The sequence below is a fragment of the Anarhichas minor genome, unplaced genomic scaffold, assembly GCF_050575085.1.
Source record: "Anarhichas minor isolate MPS153535 unplaced genomic scaffold, ASM5057508v1 ptg000024l, whole genome shotgun sequence".
Lineage (NCBI taxonomy): Eukaryota > Metazoa > Chordata > Actinopteri > Perciformes > Anarhichadidae > Anarhichas > Anarhichas minor.
Genome location: NW_027466470.1, coordinates 3,220,500 through 3,238,009, shown reverse-complemented (window position 1 = coordinate 3,238,009; position 17,510 = coordinate 3,220,500). Strand labels below are relative to the sequence as shown.

The following is a 17,510-nucleotide window of genomic DNA, read 5'->3' as shown; positions in this document are numbered from 1 at the left end:
AATACAGACCATAATGATCCACCATTGATTCATTGATCATTTAAGTCAGTTTGAGTAAAGATGCCACGTTGTGAGTCTTTGTCTTCTTTTATGGTTAAATTAATGTCTTAGTTTGGATTGAATTGTATTCGTAGAACAAACTATTTATTGATTCATCTGGAAAATAATCTGCAGATTTATTTGCAGCCCTAAAACATTTATTCTAAAAACATACATTTATTTTTCTTAAATCCACAACCTGACTGTGACGGCCGCAAACTAGCCCCAAACCATCAACCAGGTTCTGTTTCACTGTTCTTTAAATCATGATGCGAGACATGAACACACCTGTTTTGACTGACTTTATATTTCTAGACTGAGTGCACGCAATCAGATAATATTAAGTTAAAGTTGATAAAAGTTAACTTTCCTGTCAGTGTTTCTGCAGCCGACCATCCTTCTGGCAAAATACTGAGCAGCTGCATCACACCTCGCAAAGTAGATCAGCACGGACAATTGGACCGTACCATTCTACAACAGCAAGAGGGGTGTTGTCAGGAGCCTTTACATCTGCACCACAGCGGAGGAATGTCTTCACACCCCTGCAATTAACTATGGACTGGCCAGCGTAGTATATATCATGCAGTTAGGAGATGGGGAGGAGTGACCCTTGTTCAGAAGAGCATCCACTAAGTTCTGTTTCATTACGTTGTACTTAGACTTTAGTGCAATTATGATAAGTTTATATAGTTATTCTGATTTGTCACTTTGGCTTGATTTTGTTACCCTAATTATTGTACATACTTTGGGTGGATAAAAACCCTATTTTTCCCACTTTACCTGCTCTCCCAGCTTCATGCGTACCCTGTTCTCTCACACTTACAATGATTTTAATGCATCAACAGGTAATACCTGTGGAAACAAACCTGGACACCTGATACCGTCTTATTAAGCATCCTTCCTGTCTAGATTTTCATAATAAATCTAAAGACCGTCGTGTGGTCTTTCCTCAGCAGCTTTGAAATCTGCTGTAAAAAAGGAAAAGACCTCTGAGCCGTTTCTTCACAACAGCTTGTGATTCCTGTCAGTGCGGTGAGAAAAGATGCCCCGCATAACGTAAAGAACAAGCCGGGTATCAAACGTCTCATTGGTTGTTCCTTACCTGCAGGGGGCGGGGCTTCGCTCTCTGCCGGCTGGTCATTGGTCACCTGCCAAGAGGAATCAACAAACACACAGAGAGTTTCTTTCTATTCATTACACAGATTGGATCCTTTCAGTCACTGTGAGCAACAAAAAGCTGTTGAGCAGCAGTTTATTCACTCCTGATTCAAACAACGTGGACATGAGCTCGAAAATGAGAACCAGAGAAGTGTGACCAACATGCTGCTCGTACGAGAGCACGTTGATAATCCGGATTCTTTGGCAATAATTACATCTTGTACAATTCGATTTTTGGGAAAGTAAACATCAAACAAAGGGTAAATGGGTTCTGTCCAAGATAAATATTAACAAATATGTAAATATCAACCGATTCTGCAGCGCTGCCGTCCTCCTCCTCTGAGACCTCATCTTGATTGACGGCTGTCTGTTCACATGCAGGCGTTTCATCCGTCGCCTGAGGAAAGAAAACAGAGCAGAGAAACTAAAGATTAAATATGAAACGATACAGCTTCTCATTTTTTAAAATCTTTTTCTTTTTACTGTAGGGTTAACAAGTATGGTGATATTCAACCCCAAACCTCCCCTGCCTGAATATTCTTAAAGACCTGATGACTCGGCAAAGAATAACTGCTCTCAGTGTTTCCTCCTGGAGGCTAAACAGCAGAAACAATGCCCCTCAGAGCGAGTCACAATCCTCTGCTTAATAGGTTTCAGATGTGCAGAGAGTGAGCCGAGGGGGAAAAGAGGCTCGGCCGCGCCAGGAGTCAACAAACACTCCAGTTTCTACGAGTTGTGGTGGAAACTGATTAACATTTCTGCTCATTTCTGTAGCAGGACGGAGAATATACAGAACAGAAAAGCACTTTTAAAAGCACTTTTAACTTTGACATCTTTACAGAAAAGTTAGGAGTAATATCCTCTCCTGTCTGAGGGTAGCAAAAAGAAAATGCAGGCATTTAATAAACTATCAATACATGTGAATATTTTGGCAGCACTTTAGAGTAAAAGCAGGTTTGTTGGAGGACGGGTCTTTCACAATCACATGCTTTGGATTCAGCCTCGGGTCACTAACCTGTGTCAGCTCATCGTCGTCCTCTTTACGCTCCTGGCTGCTGTCGCTGGAGGCATCAGGGGCCACGAGCTGATCCTCAGCCTCATCAGAGGCAGCTGGTCCGGGCTCGACCTCCTCCTCAGAGTCGGAGCTGGAACTTTCTGCCTCGTTAGAGGCCTCAGCAGACACTTCGACGGGAGCTGACTGCAAAATATCAACAGGTGGGCGATTAGAAGACCATGAAAGGACCTTCAGTCTCTCAATACTTTCTGACTTCCCCACAATGCCTCGGGGTCATGGGCAGATTATGAGACAATGAGGCCCCAAGGCACAGACCTGCAAGAGGCCCCACCACCTCTCCACAGGACAGAGACTCGCAGACTTTAGAATGGATTGGCCTCTTTATAATTGTTGTGGTCTTTTAGTTATTTTTGTCTGTGGTTGCTTTGCCCTCTTTTTGTTGTCGTTTTGAGTCTTTGTAGTCGTTCTGTGTCTCTTTGAGGTTGTTTTGAAGAATCAAAGAAACTAAAAACTCTGCTTTTAATTTAATTCTGTTCCGTAGAAACATTTTTGTTACGTTGAAAGTAAAAAGTGTCACGTCTGAGCGGAGAGAAAAATCTATTGAAAACTACAAATCTTCTGCTGTCAGACACAAACCAAAGTGACTGTGAGTTTGTAGACAGAACCACAGAGACATTAACACACAAGAGCGTCATTCTGTCCAAACAGCATCATCTGCTGCATCACTGGTCCGACAGAAAAGAACAGACACACACACACACACACACACACACACACACACACACACACACACACACACACACACACACACACACACACACACACACACACACACACACACACACACACACACACATTCTTGTAACAACAAACGAACACAAACTTACAGACGAGACGAGCAGACATGAAATGAGTCTGTGTGTATTTCAGAGTCATATAACAACACTGGAGCTACTGTCCATCTATCAGCACATTATTACAGTGACTGGACAACAGCTATGTGTGTGTGTGTGTGTGTGTGTGTGTGTGTGTTATTGTGAGACAGACCAGAGAAAGACGATGAAAGACAAGTTACTATTTGAAACTTCCTTTTTTAGTTTCTCCATCATCATTTGTCATTAATTAGAGGATTGTTTCAGCAGATCGATCCTTTAATGCCCTCAGAAGCCAGTCTGTACGCTCACAGGAAGCTAATTCATGCATGCAAATCATAAAAAACATGATTTCTGATATATTGTATTATAAGCAAGAAAAAGAGAAGAAATCAAAGATTGATGTCACATATGTTTAGGGTCTGGATGAAGGGTGCTCGCTATCTTTCTACTTCTGCAGACACAACTACCCGTTTCTTTAAAAACTAAAGTGTGAAGGCATACCAGATTAGGGAGAAAAAGGGGAATCTCTCTCTGTCTCATCTGGCTGCAGCTGAAGGTTTGATGCCCGAGATGGTTCAAGGATTCAAACTGGTGACCATCCAATCATAAGCCTGCTTCTGAATCTGTTGATTCTCGGATATATTTCGATTGATTTTTTTTAGGATATGTTCATATCTGCCTCTCTTTGCTCACCTCTTGCTCTGTTGCTTCCTCGTCCTCTTTCTGTTCTTCTTCTTCTTCTTTTTCTTCTTCTTCACTGTCTGACTTCGTTGTTGTGGTTTCCTCTGCAGGATGCAGCAGCAGCGGCTCAGAGGCCGTGTCAGCGTCTGCCTCCTCACAGGGGAGCTCTGCAGTGGATGACTCGACACCATCTGTCCCGGACTCTGAAGCACGGGCACAAAATACATCATAGTTGTTCAGGAGTTATTGCTTAAAACGTATAAATTATAAATCTGATTACAATAACAACGTAACTAACGTACCAGGTAGAGGTTTGGCATCCACATTATTTTCCTCTGTGACGTTGGAGAGTTTAGTGTCTGCGCCTCCTTCTCCTTCTTCTTCTTCGCTGGTGGCAGGTTCTGGTTTGATGTTGTTCTTCTTCACAGTAGTGAGGTCTTCCGTCTCCTGCTTGGCCTGCTGAGCCAGAGAGCAAAGCCTGCAACACGACACACATTACATTTTAAATACCTACGGTCCCGTAAACATATATACTAATTATAAGCATGTTTTTAGTATGTTTACAGTGGAAAAACAGGCAAAATAAATTCAAAGCAGACAGCGTGCAACCGTATACGCTTTGTTTTTGAGTGTGCCACCGTATACGCTTTGTTTTTGAGTGTGCCGTTATGTGATACTTTTTTCCCACAATGCAATGCACAAAGGAAATGGAGGATCTGCTCACAGCTGGAAACAATTAAGATAAATAGAGGAAGGTGGCTAAACAGCTCTAGAAAGATCTCAAAAAACAAATATAAGTTATCAATCTTAAGACTTTTTGCTTTATTTGTTTATCAAGCTTAACAACCACGCTTTATTAGTGTGTCGTACATGCTGTACAGAATCAGTGAGCAGTATGGATTCGGGACACAGCTCAAGCACTCCGTCATTAATGTGTTTAGAAGTTTCTGACAGCTCGTGTAACGTGTTCGGGAGGAAATAAATTCCTGACGAGTGAAAACCCGTCGAAAGCTTTTATCTGCAGAAAGCTGACTGGGGACCATCGAGCAGCCAAGAACTACAGATGTTTGTGAGAGTCATGATGTGAACAGCCAGAATACATCAGTGTGACAGGAGGAGATGTGTTTGTACATGACTGATGAGCAGAAGGAAGAATAAGCTCCTGAGAGTGAACTGATTTGCATAATTCTGCTTTGATTGAAGTATTGACCTTTACGACAGAAATGAGCACCGTCTTATCTTTGGGATCTCAGGGAAACAATATTTATCTAAAAACAGCTGTTGAGTTATAAACATGAGTTTGAGAGCTTTTCATTGACTGGATTCGTGTGACTTTAGTGCGAGATTCACGGCAGGAAATCATGAGCTGATGTCATCCGCTGCCTGTTTAATCCCTTCCAGGGCAGCGAGGATTTAAAATCCCAGAATGCACTGGGCCGAACGCCAGGCAGTCATTCACACGGAGACACGCTAACAAACAGTGACATCCTGTTCACAGACAGCTAAGCTGCGTCTCTTTGGACGTCGCTACCTGCGACAATATACATACTGAGACAATATAGGTGATTAACGTGAATAAAAAAGGTCCACACTTCCTGTTTGACTTACTTAATCCAGCTGGTGTAGATATCATGGAGGCTGGAGCTCTCCTCCGATGTCTCCACCTACACACACACACAGACAATATTCCTGTAACTCAACTGTGACGACGTAGATAAAACAAAAAGAAGAGTTCAAAGGGAAACGTCAAATTTCCGGTGGTTCGGGAATGCTTCCACTTTGATGCCACAAGCTCCCGGAAATGAACTCATGCAGCAACATAGAAGACAATATGAGAGAGAAAGAGAGAGAGGATAAAAAGATCAGACGGGGGAATGATGCGCAAACATAACATGGCCTCTGTGAGAGCATCAGAGGGATGGCAGGTTTGAATTTAGAGAATGTTTGAAAGAATAGTGTTGAGACCCTTTTTCTCAATTCTAGTCTTCCTAAAAGTCTGTCAGCAACTTTTAACGATATTTATACCTGAAACCTGAAACTTGTGACTGACAAAAGCTCAGTGTTCCTAATGTTAGACACAAGTAATAAGACATAAGTAATCTTTTTCTATGTAAGTTTAAGAGCAATAAAATAAAAGTAGCATTAATGAAAACGTGCAGAGCAACACAGTGACTTCACATAAAGGTTTGATCGTTTAACAAACCTGAACAGGTCGGGTTTTAGGTTTAAATTGAAACTTGCAGAGTTTATAGAATATACTGAAAAAAACCTTAATTATGCATTGTTTAGCTTTTGTTACTGACTTAATGTCTGTGGTTGCATCGTGACAATGTATATGTAATATGTACACTTTTGGACTGCAACTAATAATTGTTATAATTGATTATAGCTAATTTATTAACATAATTTAGTCGTTATTAGGGTTTTTGGGCTCTATAACAGATTAAAAAAACTGATTTTCTGTTGTAAAACCAACATCTAAGATATTCTGTTCGCAATGCTACAGATATCCACATTGTGGAAACTGATTCAAGCCGATTTTGTGAATTTTCTGCTAGAAAAATGACCGTAGCGATAGTGAATAGTTGCCGAGTCAATTACTGTAGACCAACTAGTAGATTAGTCGACTAACCGTCGCAGGTCTCGAACATTTAACTAAAAACTAACAGCTTTTATGGTTAAAGGCTCCATGAATGTGAGGAGGCTCTGAATGGGGGTCAGTGTGCAGAAGCAGGCCTGCAGCACCCTTGCTTTTACAGCCATGCAGCTGCTGAAACATAATGTTCTTTTCCTCCAGGAGGCCAGAAGAAGGAGGAGACACGTGCTTTTATACACGAAGCTGAGCAGCAATTTACTGACAGCACATGAAAAACACATTCATATTTAATTCTGCTGTCTTATAAAACATGCAAGAGGCGCAAGAAATGTCAAATAAAACCATCAATATGACCAGAAAAACTAAAGTTAGCGAGGTAGAATGACGTCTGGTCGGTTTTAAACTACATCAGGATGTAATGTGTTCATAATTAGACTCAGACTTGTTACCTGCGCGACGTGTTTCTGCAGCACCTTTGCAGCTTTCTGGTATCCGTTCACCTTCAGGTGCTGGAAGATCAAGAGCAGCAGAGCGGCGTCATCCTCCGAAGCCATGCTGACCGTCTGGATCGACACACGAGGCTGGGAACCGGGACCGAAACCTGGAATATTATTGAGTTATTAACAGCTCAGTTCATGCACGCTATGCTGCGTGCAGCCATGAAAGCCGGTGACGACGCCCCCCTCGAAATGCAACATGGGAAATGGAGTTTTTATTGTGTTTGTGTGTATTTTTTAAAGGGCTGCAAAAGCATCTTTTGAGATTAGGCGCATTATTCACAAGAAGTTAAATTAATAAATGACTCGGAATAGAATTAGGCCTGAAATAATAATTATTACAGTTACAACATGAAAATAATACATTTTTACTGTATCATTTTCTATAAGGCTGGTATTAAAAATGATTAAAACTATTGAAAAACACGTTGAAATCAATTTCTCCTACATGAAAGCTAAACCCTCTTTAAATGACTTTAGTTTGTTAGTCATCCTCTCATCCATCCATCTCATTTCTCAGTTGTATGGTTTAATAAAAGGCTCTTAGCCTTTGCTAATGAAGCAAAACGCCATTTTCGATGTTAACATGGTCTGAATGTTTAGAGTTTGTTGATTATTTTTGTGTTATTCTTAACCTGTTCCTTATTGCTGAAGAATACACTTCTCATACAGAGGGTTACTTGAGCTTTTATTTCTTGATTAGTCTGACGTATTTCCGGTCTCCCGCTGGTTCGTCTCCGGTGACTTGACGCAGTTTCGCATCTGTACAGTTCGTTGCATAAAGAGAGAAATTCCTGGTTTTCTCCTGAGTGCCAGCTGGCTCTGAAACAGACCGCAGTCAGTCACCGTCCGACTGATGTTCTGTCCGGGATCACACTGCCTCATGGAGGGGAGTCTGTTACGATGACAATCATCAATAAATACAATAAGAATAGTATTAAAGCAGCGTACAGCCGTTTAAAGGAATGGTGTTAAAGGATTATTACAGTTTGTCTCTCTGTCAAGTTACACAAATAAAATGAAGACTAGCGGATGTTAAGCGTTTTAGCTTTAAAAATAAAACTATCACGATAGGAAAATGAAGTCAAGTTTTAAACACGGATAATTTACCATTTTATATCAATGGATGAGGCCAATTTTTACATTGCTGTCATTACAAAGGATCACTAATAATTTGCTGAATTAGCTAGATTATATATTTTTATAATCTAGCAAAGCCTCAAATAATTAAAACATATAATAGAGAAGTAGCTAACCTGGAAACAACTAAATCTGTCCAGATAACTAATGTAACGCTGGCTTAGTTTCACACCGGCATTAATGTGTCGTTGCAGCGTTTTAACGCCCTGTTCGACCGTTGGCCCCCTAGCCGTTAGCCCCTAGCCGTTAGCCCTCTAGCCGTTTGACTAGCTATGCTAGTTAGCTAACTAGCTAGTGTGGGGACTAGCAATACTACGCTATTGGATAAGATGAGGGCAGTTCATTTTATTTCTTCACATATTTGCGGAAAGTAAACATTAATGCGAGATATGAATGAACGACTAAAGGTTGTTAACGGTCAAAGTTGGGAAGCTGCATAGCTTACAACGTTAACTGTGGATGTTTTTTTTATTTTATTATATTGTCGGTGGGATGGAACTATCATTTAAAACCAGATTATTCATAATAAAAACTACCCCTCTCCTGATCATTGCATATTTTCTCGCTGCTTTGTGTTTTATTTTGGCAGGTCAGACCGGAAGTGTTGGCGCTGCAGCTGCGTTGTCTTGACTTTGATCGTATTTCATTGGGAGTGTGTGGACGCTCCGACTGGAAGGAAGAAAGGTTTCGTGGAAAATTGAGGATATGCGGCGTCTTCTGCAAACTTTAAACTCCAAAACCAAACTTTGTGCGAGCTGAAGAAGGACCCGGAGTGTGAAGAATGGACTGAAGAGTAGCGGAGAGGAGGAGAGGAGGAGGAGGAGGAGGAGAAGAGCCATTCACTTCCATTGATCCAATATCGAGGTATTGATTTAATTTGAAGGCCTGGCTTTCTGACCTGTGATGACCTTATTTAGAATTATTGTAATTCTAAATAAGGATAATATGAAACTATACAGGCTGCAGATTTCAGCAAAAACTAATTTAATGCATGACCAGACTTGCACAGTCTGAACTTGTCACAGGAAAGAAGTTCATGTACAGCATGTGTGTGTGTGTGTGTGTGTGTGTGTGTGTGTGTGTGTGTGTGTGTGTGTGTGTGTGTGTGTGTGTACCATGGGAAACCAGTTCAGGCCTCAGTAAAGGAGTAAGGTTGGACTGAGACATGCTTTTTAGTGCACGTCTTGCAGATGAAATCTTCATGCTTTGGTAGTTTGTAAACATGTCATAGAGGATACAGATGTGTATACAATCTGTTTTCCCCCTCTTCCTTCCTCCCTGCATGTCAAACTGAGAAAATGAAGGTTTTAGGGCCGTAAAAACAACCTGTAAAATCAACCCACCAAACCTCCGCTGAGAGGACTAAAGCTGTGTTTTTAAAGGATGAACAACCGTTTCTTCTCCAAAGAAGCGACATCGACGTCTGGCAGCATTCCTCCATGTAGTGCTCACTGACGGTGATTCAGCCTCCTCAGTAAATCACACTCCACCTCTGTCACGACTTGTGTTTATTGGGAACGTGGATTCATCGTCTGAGCGTCTCTTAAAAACAGGCAGAAGGTCCCACTATGACTGAGACGCTTAAAGTTTACTACGAGATTTACTTTGTTGTAAATAAGTAGGTAACGTTTTTTATATACAGTTTATATAATATATTAGTGTGGGAACATGAATGACATCACGGAAAGGTTAGTTTTAGGACAATAGTTTCTTTGAGAATAGGAGCGTTGTGATATACAGATATTGGTGATAACCGTGACATTTAGTAATAACATATTTATATCATGTTAATAACACACGTGATAGTATCGCGTGAATGCTCCAGCGCCTCTTAAATCATTTTAAAATGAAAGTTATGGCTACACATTCTCTCTCCAGCTCCCTTCAAATTACAAACTCCCACATATTTTGATATTTTTCTGTTCCTTTAATATTGCAAATCAACGAGCAGGACTTCTTTATTCCTATATTGGATTTCTACACGATTTCAAATTAATTCAATTCCTGAATATGTCACTTCATTTGCAGCATTACGCAATCATTTCTACAGCTGTTGCTCGTTTTTCAGGACAAAAAGACGTCAATATGACATATTTGATATCATATATATATAAGAGGAGCGATAAAACACAGCAGGAAATGGCTAAAGAATAGTGAGAGTCACATTCAAACTGCTCTGTTTCTGCTCTTATCGGGTTTTTATTGGTTTTATTCGGTTCCAGAGACGGAACGGTTAAAAACAAAACGACCTCCTCAGAGGTTTGGAGCTCTCTCTCCTCCAGATGGATTTACAGCCGATGTTGGCGAGTCCATCTCAAATGTGGTTTCATGATCTACAAGTTAGTCCACAAGATGTCATGCGCGTGTGAATTTGTGCTGACTGAAACATTTGTAAAGCTCTTCTTCGCTGGTGTTTTTGTTGGTGGAGGTTCTCTCTTTATTGTTGCGTTGTCATTGTTTTTTTTTTGTTCCCGGCAGTAAAGATGCAGACTGTGGCTCTCACCGTGCTGAGTGTTCTCCTCAGCCTGGACTGTCTGTCTGCTCACCGGGCCGAACAGAACCAGACCCAGAACCAGACCCAAAACCAGAACCAGAACCAGAGCCAGACCCAGAACCAGACCCAGAACCAGAGCCAGAACCAGAGCCAGAACCAGAACCAGAGCCAGAGCCAGACCCAGAACCAGAACCAGAACCAGAGTGACAGAAACACTCACAGTGATGAGTCAGAGCCGAAGAAGAAGAAGAACCAGCCGCACATCATCTTCATCCTCACGGACGACCAGGTCTGTGTGTGTGTGTGTGTGTGTGAATGTGAATGTGTGTGTGTGTGTGTGTGTGTGTGTGTGAATGTGAATGTGTGTGTGTGTGCGCATGTGTGTGTGTGTGTGAAGCATTAAAACCGTCCATGTTTAAGTTGGTTTAGTCTCTACGATGGATGAGCCGAATGTTCTGTAAACCCTCCGTGACCTGAGACATTTAAGCGTGACTCTGTCGTGACTCTCAGGGCTTCAACGACATCGGCTACCACAACCCGACCATCAAGACTCCCACTCTGGACAAGCTGGCGGCGGAGGGCGTGACGCTGGAGAACTACTACGTTCAGCCCATCTGCACGCCGTCGCGCAGCCAGCTCATCACCGGCAGGTAGGCACACGCCGTACGGGGGTCCGGCATGACAAGATACGGTAGCACAGGCTAAAGAAGAATTCAAGATTGATAGATTAAACTGACAGAAAGAAACTCAACTTAAAGCTCTCTCAGCAGTGAGGCTGAACTAGTCTCTGGTTCTACAGCAGACCGTGTGTTTGTTTCTTTGTCTTCCAGATATCAGATCCACACAGGACTCCAACACTCCATCATCAGACCCAGCCAGCCGAGCTGTCTGCCGGCACACATGGACACGCTGCCCGAGAGGCTCCGCGAGGCCGGCTACGCCACTCACATGGTCGGCAAGTGGCACCTGGGCTTCTACAGGTGAGGTGGAGACTTTCCCAGGTGGATGGATGTGACTGTTAGTAGAAGTGTTTTGATGAGTTTCCTGTTTTGTTTACACTGCGGTCACATTCCTGCCATTGAGTTCACTCTATTCCTCCGATCTCTGATTGTGATACACAAAGAAATGTAGGAAAACGAGACGACCGGCAGGCGAACAAACGTGGATGTAAACACTTTTAAAAGAATCTGCTTTGCAAACGTTTTAAGTTGTGTTTAAGCTGCTTTTGTAGACCAGAAATCTGATACTCAGTTTACTTTGTGTTTCCTCCAGGAAGGCGTGTCTGCCCACCAGAAAGGGTTTTGACAGTTTCTTTGGTTCTTTAACAGGAAGTGTGGATTACTACAGGTAAAAGTGCATCATTATTAACTTTTTTGTCATTTTAATTTTACATTTTTTTCATTTATTTATTTTTAAATGTATATTTTTTTCATTTATTAATATGTATTAATATGTATTAATACTTATTAATATTTATTATATTTATTACTATTTATTACCATTTATTACCATTTATTACCATTTTGTAATATTTTGTAATATTAAAAAAATATATATATATATATTTTTATTCATTTTTTTATTATTGAACTAACCTTAATTCATTGTCTGTGTTTTTTCCACTACCCGTGTCTATAACTCACACGTGTCTCCGTCTGTCCACAGTTACGGGTCCTGTGACGGCCCGGGGTTGTGTGGGTACGACCTCCACGAGGACGAGGACGTGGCCTGGGGCCAGGAAGGAAAGTACTCCACCACGCTCTTCACCCAGAGAGCTCGGAAGATCCTCGAGAGTCACGACCCCACAGACAAGCCGCTCTTCCTGCTGCTCTCCCTCCAGGTACCACATCAGAAAGAAAATAATAAAAGACATCTATGAGAAACATCTCTGGAACATGATTGAAGGTTAAGCCCCTCAAAATGAAAAAAGATCAGAGAGAGAGAGAGAGAGAGAGAGAGAGAGAGAGAGAGAGAGAACTGTAGTTGCAGCCTGACATGTGTTTTGATGCTGCGTTAGTCTACGTCTGGTTAACAGCGAGACCACATTAAAGTCTGTGAGCATCAGAAACATATTCACAGACTGTTTGGTCAACATGGAGCTGAAACTATTCATTACTCAGAGGTTTAGAAGTGTTTAAACTCATAAGAGCGATATTTGTTTTCTGTTGATATTTGTGGGCAGCCATGTTGTTTTGAGAAAATCTAGCTGACAAGGAACGGAAAAACAACGAGCTGTTTTATTTAAAATGTTCCCGAGTAGGGAGCACCGAGTTCCTATTTGAGCACCATGAGTAAGTGCTGAGGGGCATTCTGGGAAATGTAGGAAAAGACTCACTAAAGTTGAAGATGAAAGGTTGAAGAAAGCAGGTTAGCTGATCACAATTACAGAGTTTTATCTTATTTTACAGTTTATATTAAATATCTACAGTCAAAGGAAATGCTTTTCCCTTTAAATTAAAAATAGCTGATCTTATAATATTAATAGTTTTAATAAGAAGTTAATCTTATAGGAGATGTTGCTTGCTTTGTGTATTTTACTTTGAAAAGCACCTTTTTTTATTTAAAATTATGAGTTTTAGTTTTTCAACTTTCTCCCATACATCTCATCTTTATCAGATTTCTCCTGAAACATTTGGTTATTTCACTGATTTAAATCATGGTAACTGCATGATATTATTATTGTTATAATAATTACTACTCCTGGTTTAGTTTGGTTTGTAGTATGTATGCATTATGTTGAGTTCTGCACTAATAAATAACAATAACCAGGTACAAATAAATAGATAGAATGTAAACACACAGTGTTATTTTTTACCTCCAGGCGGTTCACACTCCTCTGCAGACTCCCAAGTCCTACATCTACCCGTACCGCGACATGGCTAACGTCGCCAGGAGGAAGTTTGCCGCCATGGTGTCCACGGTGGACGAGGCGGTCCGAAACGTCACCTACGCTCTGAGGAAGCACGGATTCTACCGGAACAGCGTCATCATCTACTCCACCGACAACGGAGCCCAGCCGTTCACGGGAGGGAGCAACTGGCCGCTACGAGGCCGAAAGGTACAAATGACTTCTCGTATCTCGGACGTGGAGGTTTCGCTTATGAACGTGCGTACATTACCACATGTACAGTTCATGCTGACCTTAAAAAGCTTACATGTCTGACAGTCTAAGTGACCACTATGCATAAGATAAACCCTTATTCTAGTGACAACGTGGCAAAGATCTAAGAATAGCAGAGTTTTATTTTTGGAATAATTCAGCAGTTGTTGCATGTGGTTATAGACTTTCAGTGCTTTTTAAAACATGTTTTTACAGTTGACTTGTGCCATATAAGGAGGAGTTCCATACCTATGAGCATGAGACGTTTAAAGTAACATTCATGGAACTTGTTTCCCCCAAAAACAAATGAATAACATCCTCAATACTCGATAAATACATACAAATCCTTTATAGAGTATTTGTAACATTTCCTTTATTTGATTTGCCTTTCAGTGACGGCTTCTTATCTTGGCTCAAATAAACTATTGTTTGTATTTCTACTATCCAGATGAAGTGTTGCTGAGATCTCTGCTAACTCTGAGGGCAGAGAGAGCTGTAACTAAACGTCCCGGCTGTGGTTTTTTAGGGTACGTATTGGGAAGGTGGCGTCCGTGGAGTGGCGTTCGTTCACAGCCCCCTGTTGAGACGCCGGAGACGGGTCTCCAAAGCCCTGGTGCACATCACCGACTGGTTCCCCACGCTGGTGGGTCTGGCCGGGGGAAACACCAGCGAGGTCAGTGGAACTCTTTTGGCTTTGTTGCCTGTAAGTTGCATGTTTGTCATCGAGGCCTTCTTTATTAACGTGTAAACACCGTGGAGAATGCACTCTCACCCAGTGCACTGATGACCATGTTATTGTGCCGTAAAACAGAGCAGATTTACAGACGTTTCTCACCGCGGCCGGCCACCCAGGCTCCTGATGCGAGGGGGCTCCTCAGAGTGTTTGGGATCAGCGTGTTTTCCCGATTGTCTCCCACTGATTTCACGTTCATGCATGAGTTTATTTGTCGTCACGGTTAGAGCTCCGTCTGCATTACGTCGTCCTCATTTTGGCCTCAGGCTGAACTCAAGTCTCAGGCTGCAGCGCTTCTGTAAAACTTTCTTTATTTATTATCTGGTAGATAAGAGTGCTCTTGACCTCTTATGATAAGTGGACTATTTCTAATCGTTTAAGTTTAGAAATAAATTACTTTTATTGCTAAGTCAGTGCAGTCTGTGTTGAGCTCCCAGAGAGGTTTGTTGGCAAAGTGTGCAAGATGGTTTCCATCGCCAAAGCAGATAAACAAGGAGATTCTGGCTACTGTTTTGGCCTGTTTTGGAGATTTACTGTTATTCATTGCTGTGTGCTCATGAAGAGATCTGTCACGACTCTACATGTGAATTCTTCTCTGTGATGTGAGTGCACTTGTTTCCCTCTCAGAGCCACGGTCTGGATGGTTTTGACGTCTGGCCGGCCATCAGTGAGGGGAGGGAGTCACCTCGTCAGGAGATCCTTCACAACATCGACCCTCTGCACAAACCTGCTGCAGCCTCGGGTAACGACCACAATAAAACGTCAACAGTGACTTCAGTCTGAGTCAAAGTGGAAGGCTAACAATAGGGCTGCAACAAACGGTTGTTTTCTAGATACAAAAGGTTAAAGAAGTGTTAACTTTGTATCTGCTAACTTGTGTTTTCTTGAAAGGCCCAAAGAAGCCAAAGAAGAAGAAGAAGAAGAACCAGAAGAAGAAGATCCAGAAGAAGAAGATCCAGAAGAAGAAGATCCAGAAGCTGAAACCAAAGCAGAAGTCAGCGTTCAGGTTGAAGACTACGAAGAAACCTCGGACGTTTTCCCATCATGCAGCTAAGCCTAAAATCAAACCTAAACCCAAGATTAAGCCCCTTCCAAAATCAAAACTCAAACCCAAACCCAGGACCAAAGTCCACCCTCAGAACCGGAGCCTGTCGCACCACAGTCCACGTCCTAAGTCCTACTCCAGCGGCGCTCCGCCAGTGTCGGGAATGTCTCGCCCGAGGTCTCAGATCCAATCGCGTCTAAAGTCAAAATCCAGGCGGAACATATCCCAGAAACAGACCCTGTCACGGTCAAGACCGCCTCAACCAAAGTCCCAAACACAGCTCACATCACATCTCAGGAACCAGAACATGTCCCAGCCGACGTCCCACCCAGCTGTCCGGCCGTCCGAGCCCCCGTGGGACGCTTCGGTCCAGGCTGCCATCAGAGTGGGCGACTGGAAGCTGCTAACAGGAGACCCGGGTCACGGAGACTGGGTCCCCCCGCAGGTACTGCAGCACATTTAGACCCCCACTTTAAGCTCTCCTGTTTCCAACTGATCATGACTAATTGCCCATTTTGATCCTCAGGTGCTGCCCACTCTCCCCGGTCGCTGGTGGAACCTCGAACGTGCCGTCTTGCTGTTCCCCAAATCCTCCGCCCTGAAGAACGTCTGGTTGTTCAACATCACGGCCGACCCGTGCGAGCGTCGGGACCTGGCGGACCAGAGACCAGACGTGGTCCAGCGGCTGATGGCCCGACTCGCCTACTACAACCAGACGGCCGTGCCGGTTTATTTCCCGCCCGACGACCCTCTGGCCGACCCCAGCCGGCACGGCGGGGCCTGGGTGCCCTGGGTGGACGAAGAGGAGGACGAGGAGGGTAAATATCACGGAGTGTACAAGAAAGGCAGGAACAATAAGAAGAAGAGGAAGAAGCCGCGATGCCCGCTGTGCAAGCTGAAGTCCTTCTTCCTGAAGCTGAACACCGGGATGATGTCCAATCGGATCTGAGGGGTCGACTTGAAGCGATCGTGTCAAAGACTTTAACTTTGACATGTTTGTACGTCGTTACATCTTCGCTGTACTAAAAAAAAAAATTTAATTGTCAAGTTTTTTTTTGCACAACATGGAGTCGGAGAGTCGCCCAGATCCTCTAATGCCAATAAGATCACAGACATGATCACTTCAGCTCGCCGCCATCTTCTCACGAGTGCCCGATATCTACTCTGAATGTGAAAAACAACAAAACCTGATCAAAGTGCTGCACAGCGGTGAAAAAACAAACAATACAGTATATAAGAAGTCTCACTCAGTAGCTACCTCCATCAACGGCTCTGGAGAAAACGTGTTTAATTCTACTTTTGCTCGATTTACCAGCCCGGGTAGCTTTTTTGGAGCGTGGTTCTGGTGTTGAGATGGCTGCAGAGGTGACCAGGTGGCAGTCATACGCAGAAAGATACTACTAAGTGCAGCAAAATGTTTGTTTTCTTTTATTTGTTTCCTTTAAATTCCAACCTATTCTGATTAGAAGGTGGTTTTCTTTACTGTGGCTTTTCTCCTGATTTATTATGTGAATCTATAAATTGCGTGTCCTCTGTTTCCTCGTTATTTCTTCTTTTTTTTAATCGTCAATCAAACCGACAGAGTTCTTGACTCGAGAGCCGCCGCCGTGCGGCAGTAAGATGTATTTTTACACTGTAACTGATTTATGTTTCTTTAACTTTGAGCAGAAAGAAACGAGACTCTGAATCTGCGACGCAGGTTTTAACAGATCGAACTTAAACATCCCAGATTTAGGTTTCCAAGCAAACTATTTACTTTTCACAGTGAACCTGCACGAGTGTGATGATTGTTTCTGTAATCGTGTAACTGGTTTTTCTTTGTGGTCTCTGTCATACACAACATAATAGAACAAGGGTTTTATATTTTCACATTTTTAGTCACGTCGCAGCGAATACAGATATGTTTTTTAGTATTTGTTGTATTCTGTGTGTTGTTGTGTCTGGAACAGGCCTCTGGATTGTGAGGCTGTTTGAATGTAGAGCCGACTGCAAGACTATGAATTTACAGAATGTGTTTTTAATTCACTACGTTCTGCTGTGATCAGCAGAAAACATCTCTTCAGCATGTTATTTCACAACTTATTCAGCCCCCTAAATACTCATTTTTAAGTTTCTTTGGAAGACATCAAGTCCTAAA

The 17,510-nt window shown here is 42.5% G+C and overlaps 2 protein-coding genes across 2 annotated transcripts; one reads left to right on the top strand and one right to left on the bottom strand.

Moving 5' to 3' along the window:
- Positions 1-533: 533 nt before the first annotated feature.
- On the bottom strand, positions 534-12,353 carry LOC142955965 (uncharacterized). The gene is made up of 9 exons (XM_076097232.1): positions 12,139-12,353; positions 6,814-6,965; positions 5,377-5,432; positions 4,071-4,246; positions 3,781-3,971; positions 2,213-2,395; positions 1,508-1,594; positions 1,096-1,187; positions 534-549 (listed from the first exon to the last, which is right to left on the bottom strand). Exons 2-9 carry the CDS (start codon positions 6,916-6,918, stop codon positions 534-536), a joined length of 906 nt encoding a protein of 301 aa, XP_075953347.1. The 5' UTR covers positions 6,919-6,965; positions 12,139-12,353.
- Positions 10,373-16,612, top strand: LOC142956861 (arylsulfatase I-like). The gene is made up of 11 exons (XM_076098623.1): positions 10,373-10,602; positions 10,729-10,784; positions 11,006-11,145; positions 11,326-11,475; positions 11,768-11,842; positions 12,161-12,335; positions 13,317-13,553; positions 14,122-14,268; positions 14,956-15,096; positions 15,261-15,818; positions 15,900-16,612. The coding sequence occupies exons 1-11, from the start codon at positions 10,485-10,487 to the stop codon at positions 16,320-16,322; spliced, it is 2,220 nt and encodes a 739-aa protein (XP_075954738.1). The 5' UTR covers positions 10,373-10,484; the 3' UTR covers positions 16,323-16,612.
- The last annotated feature ends 898 nt before the right edge of the window (positions 16,613-17,510 follow it).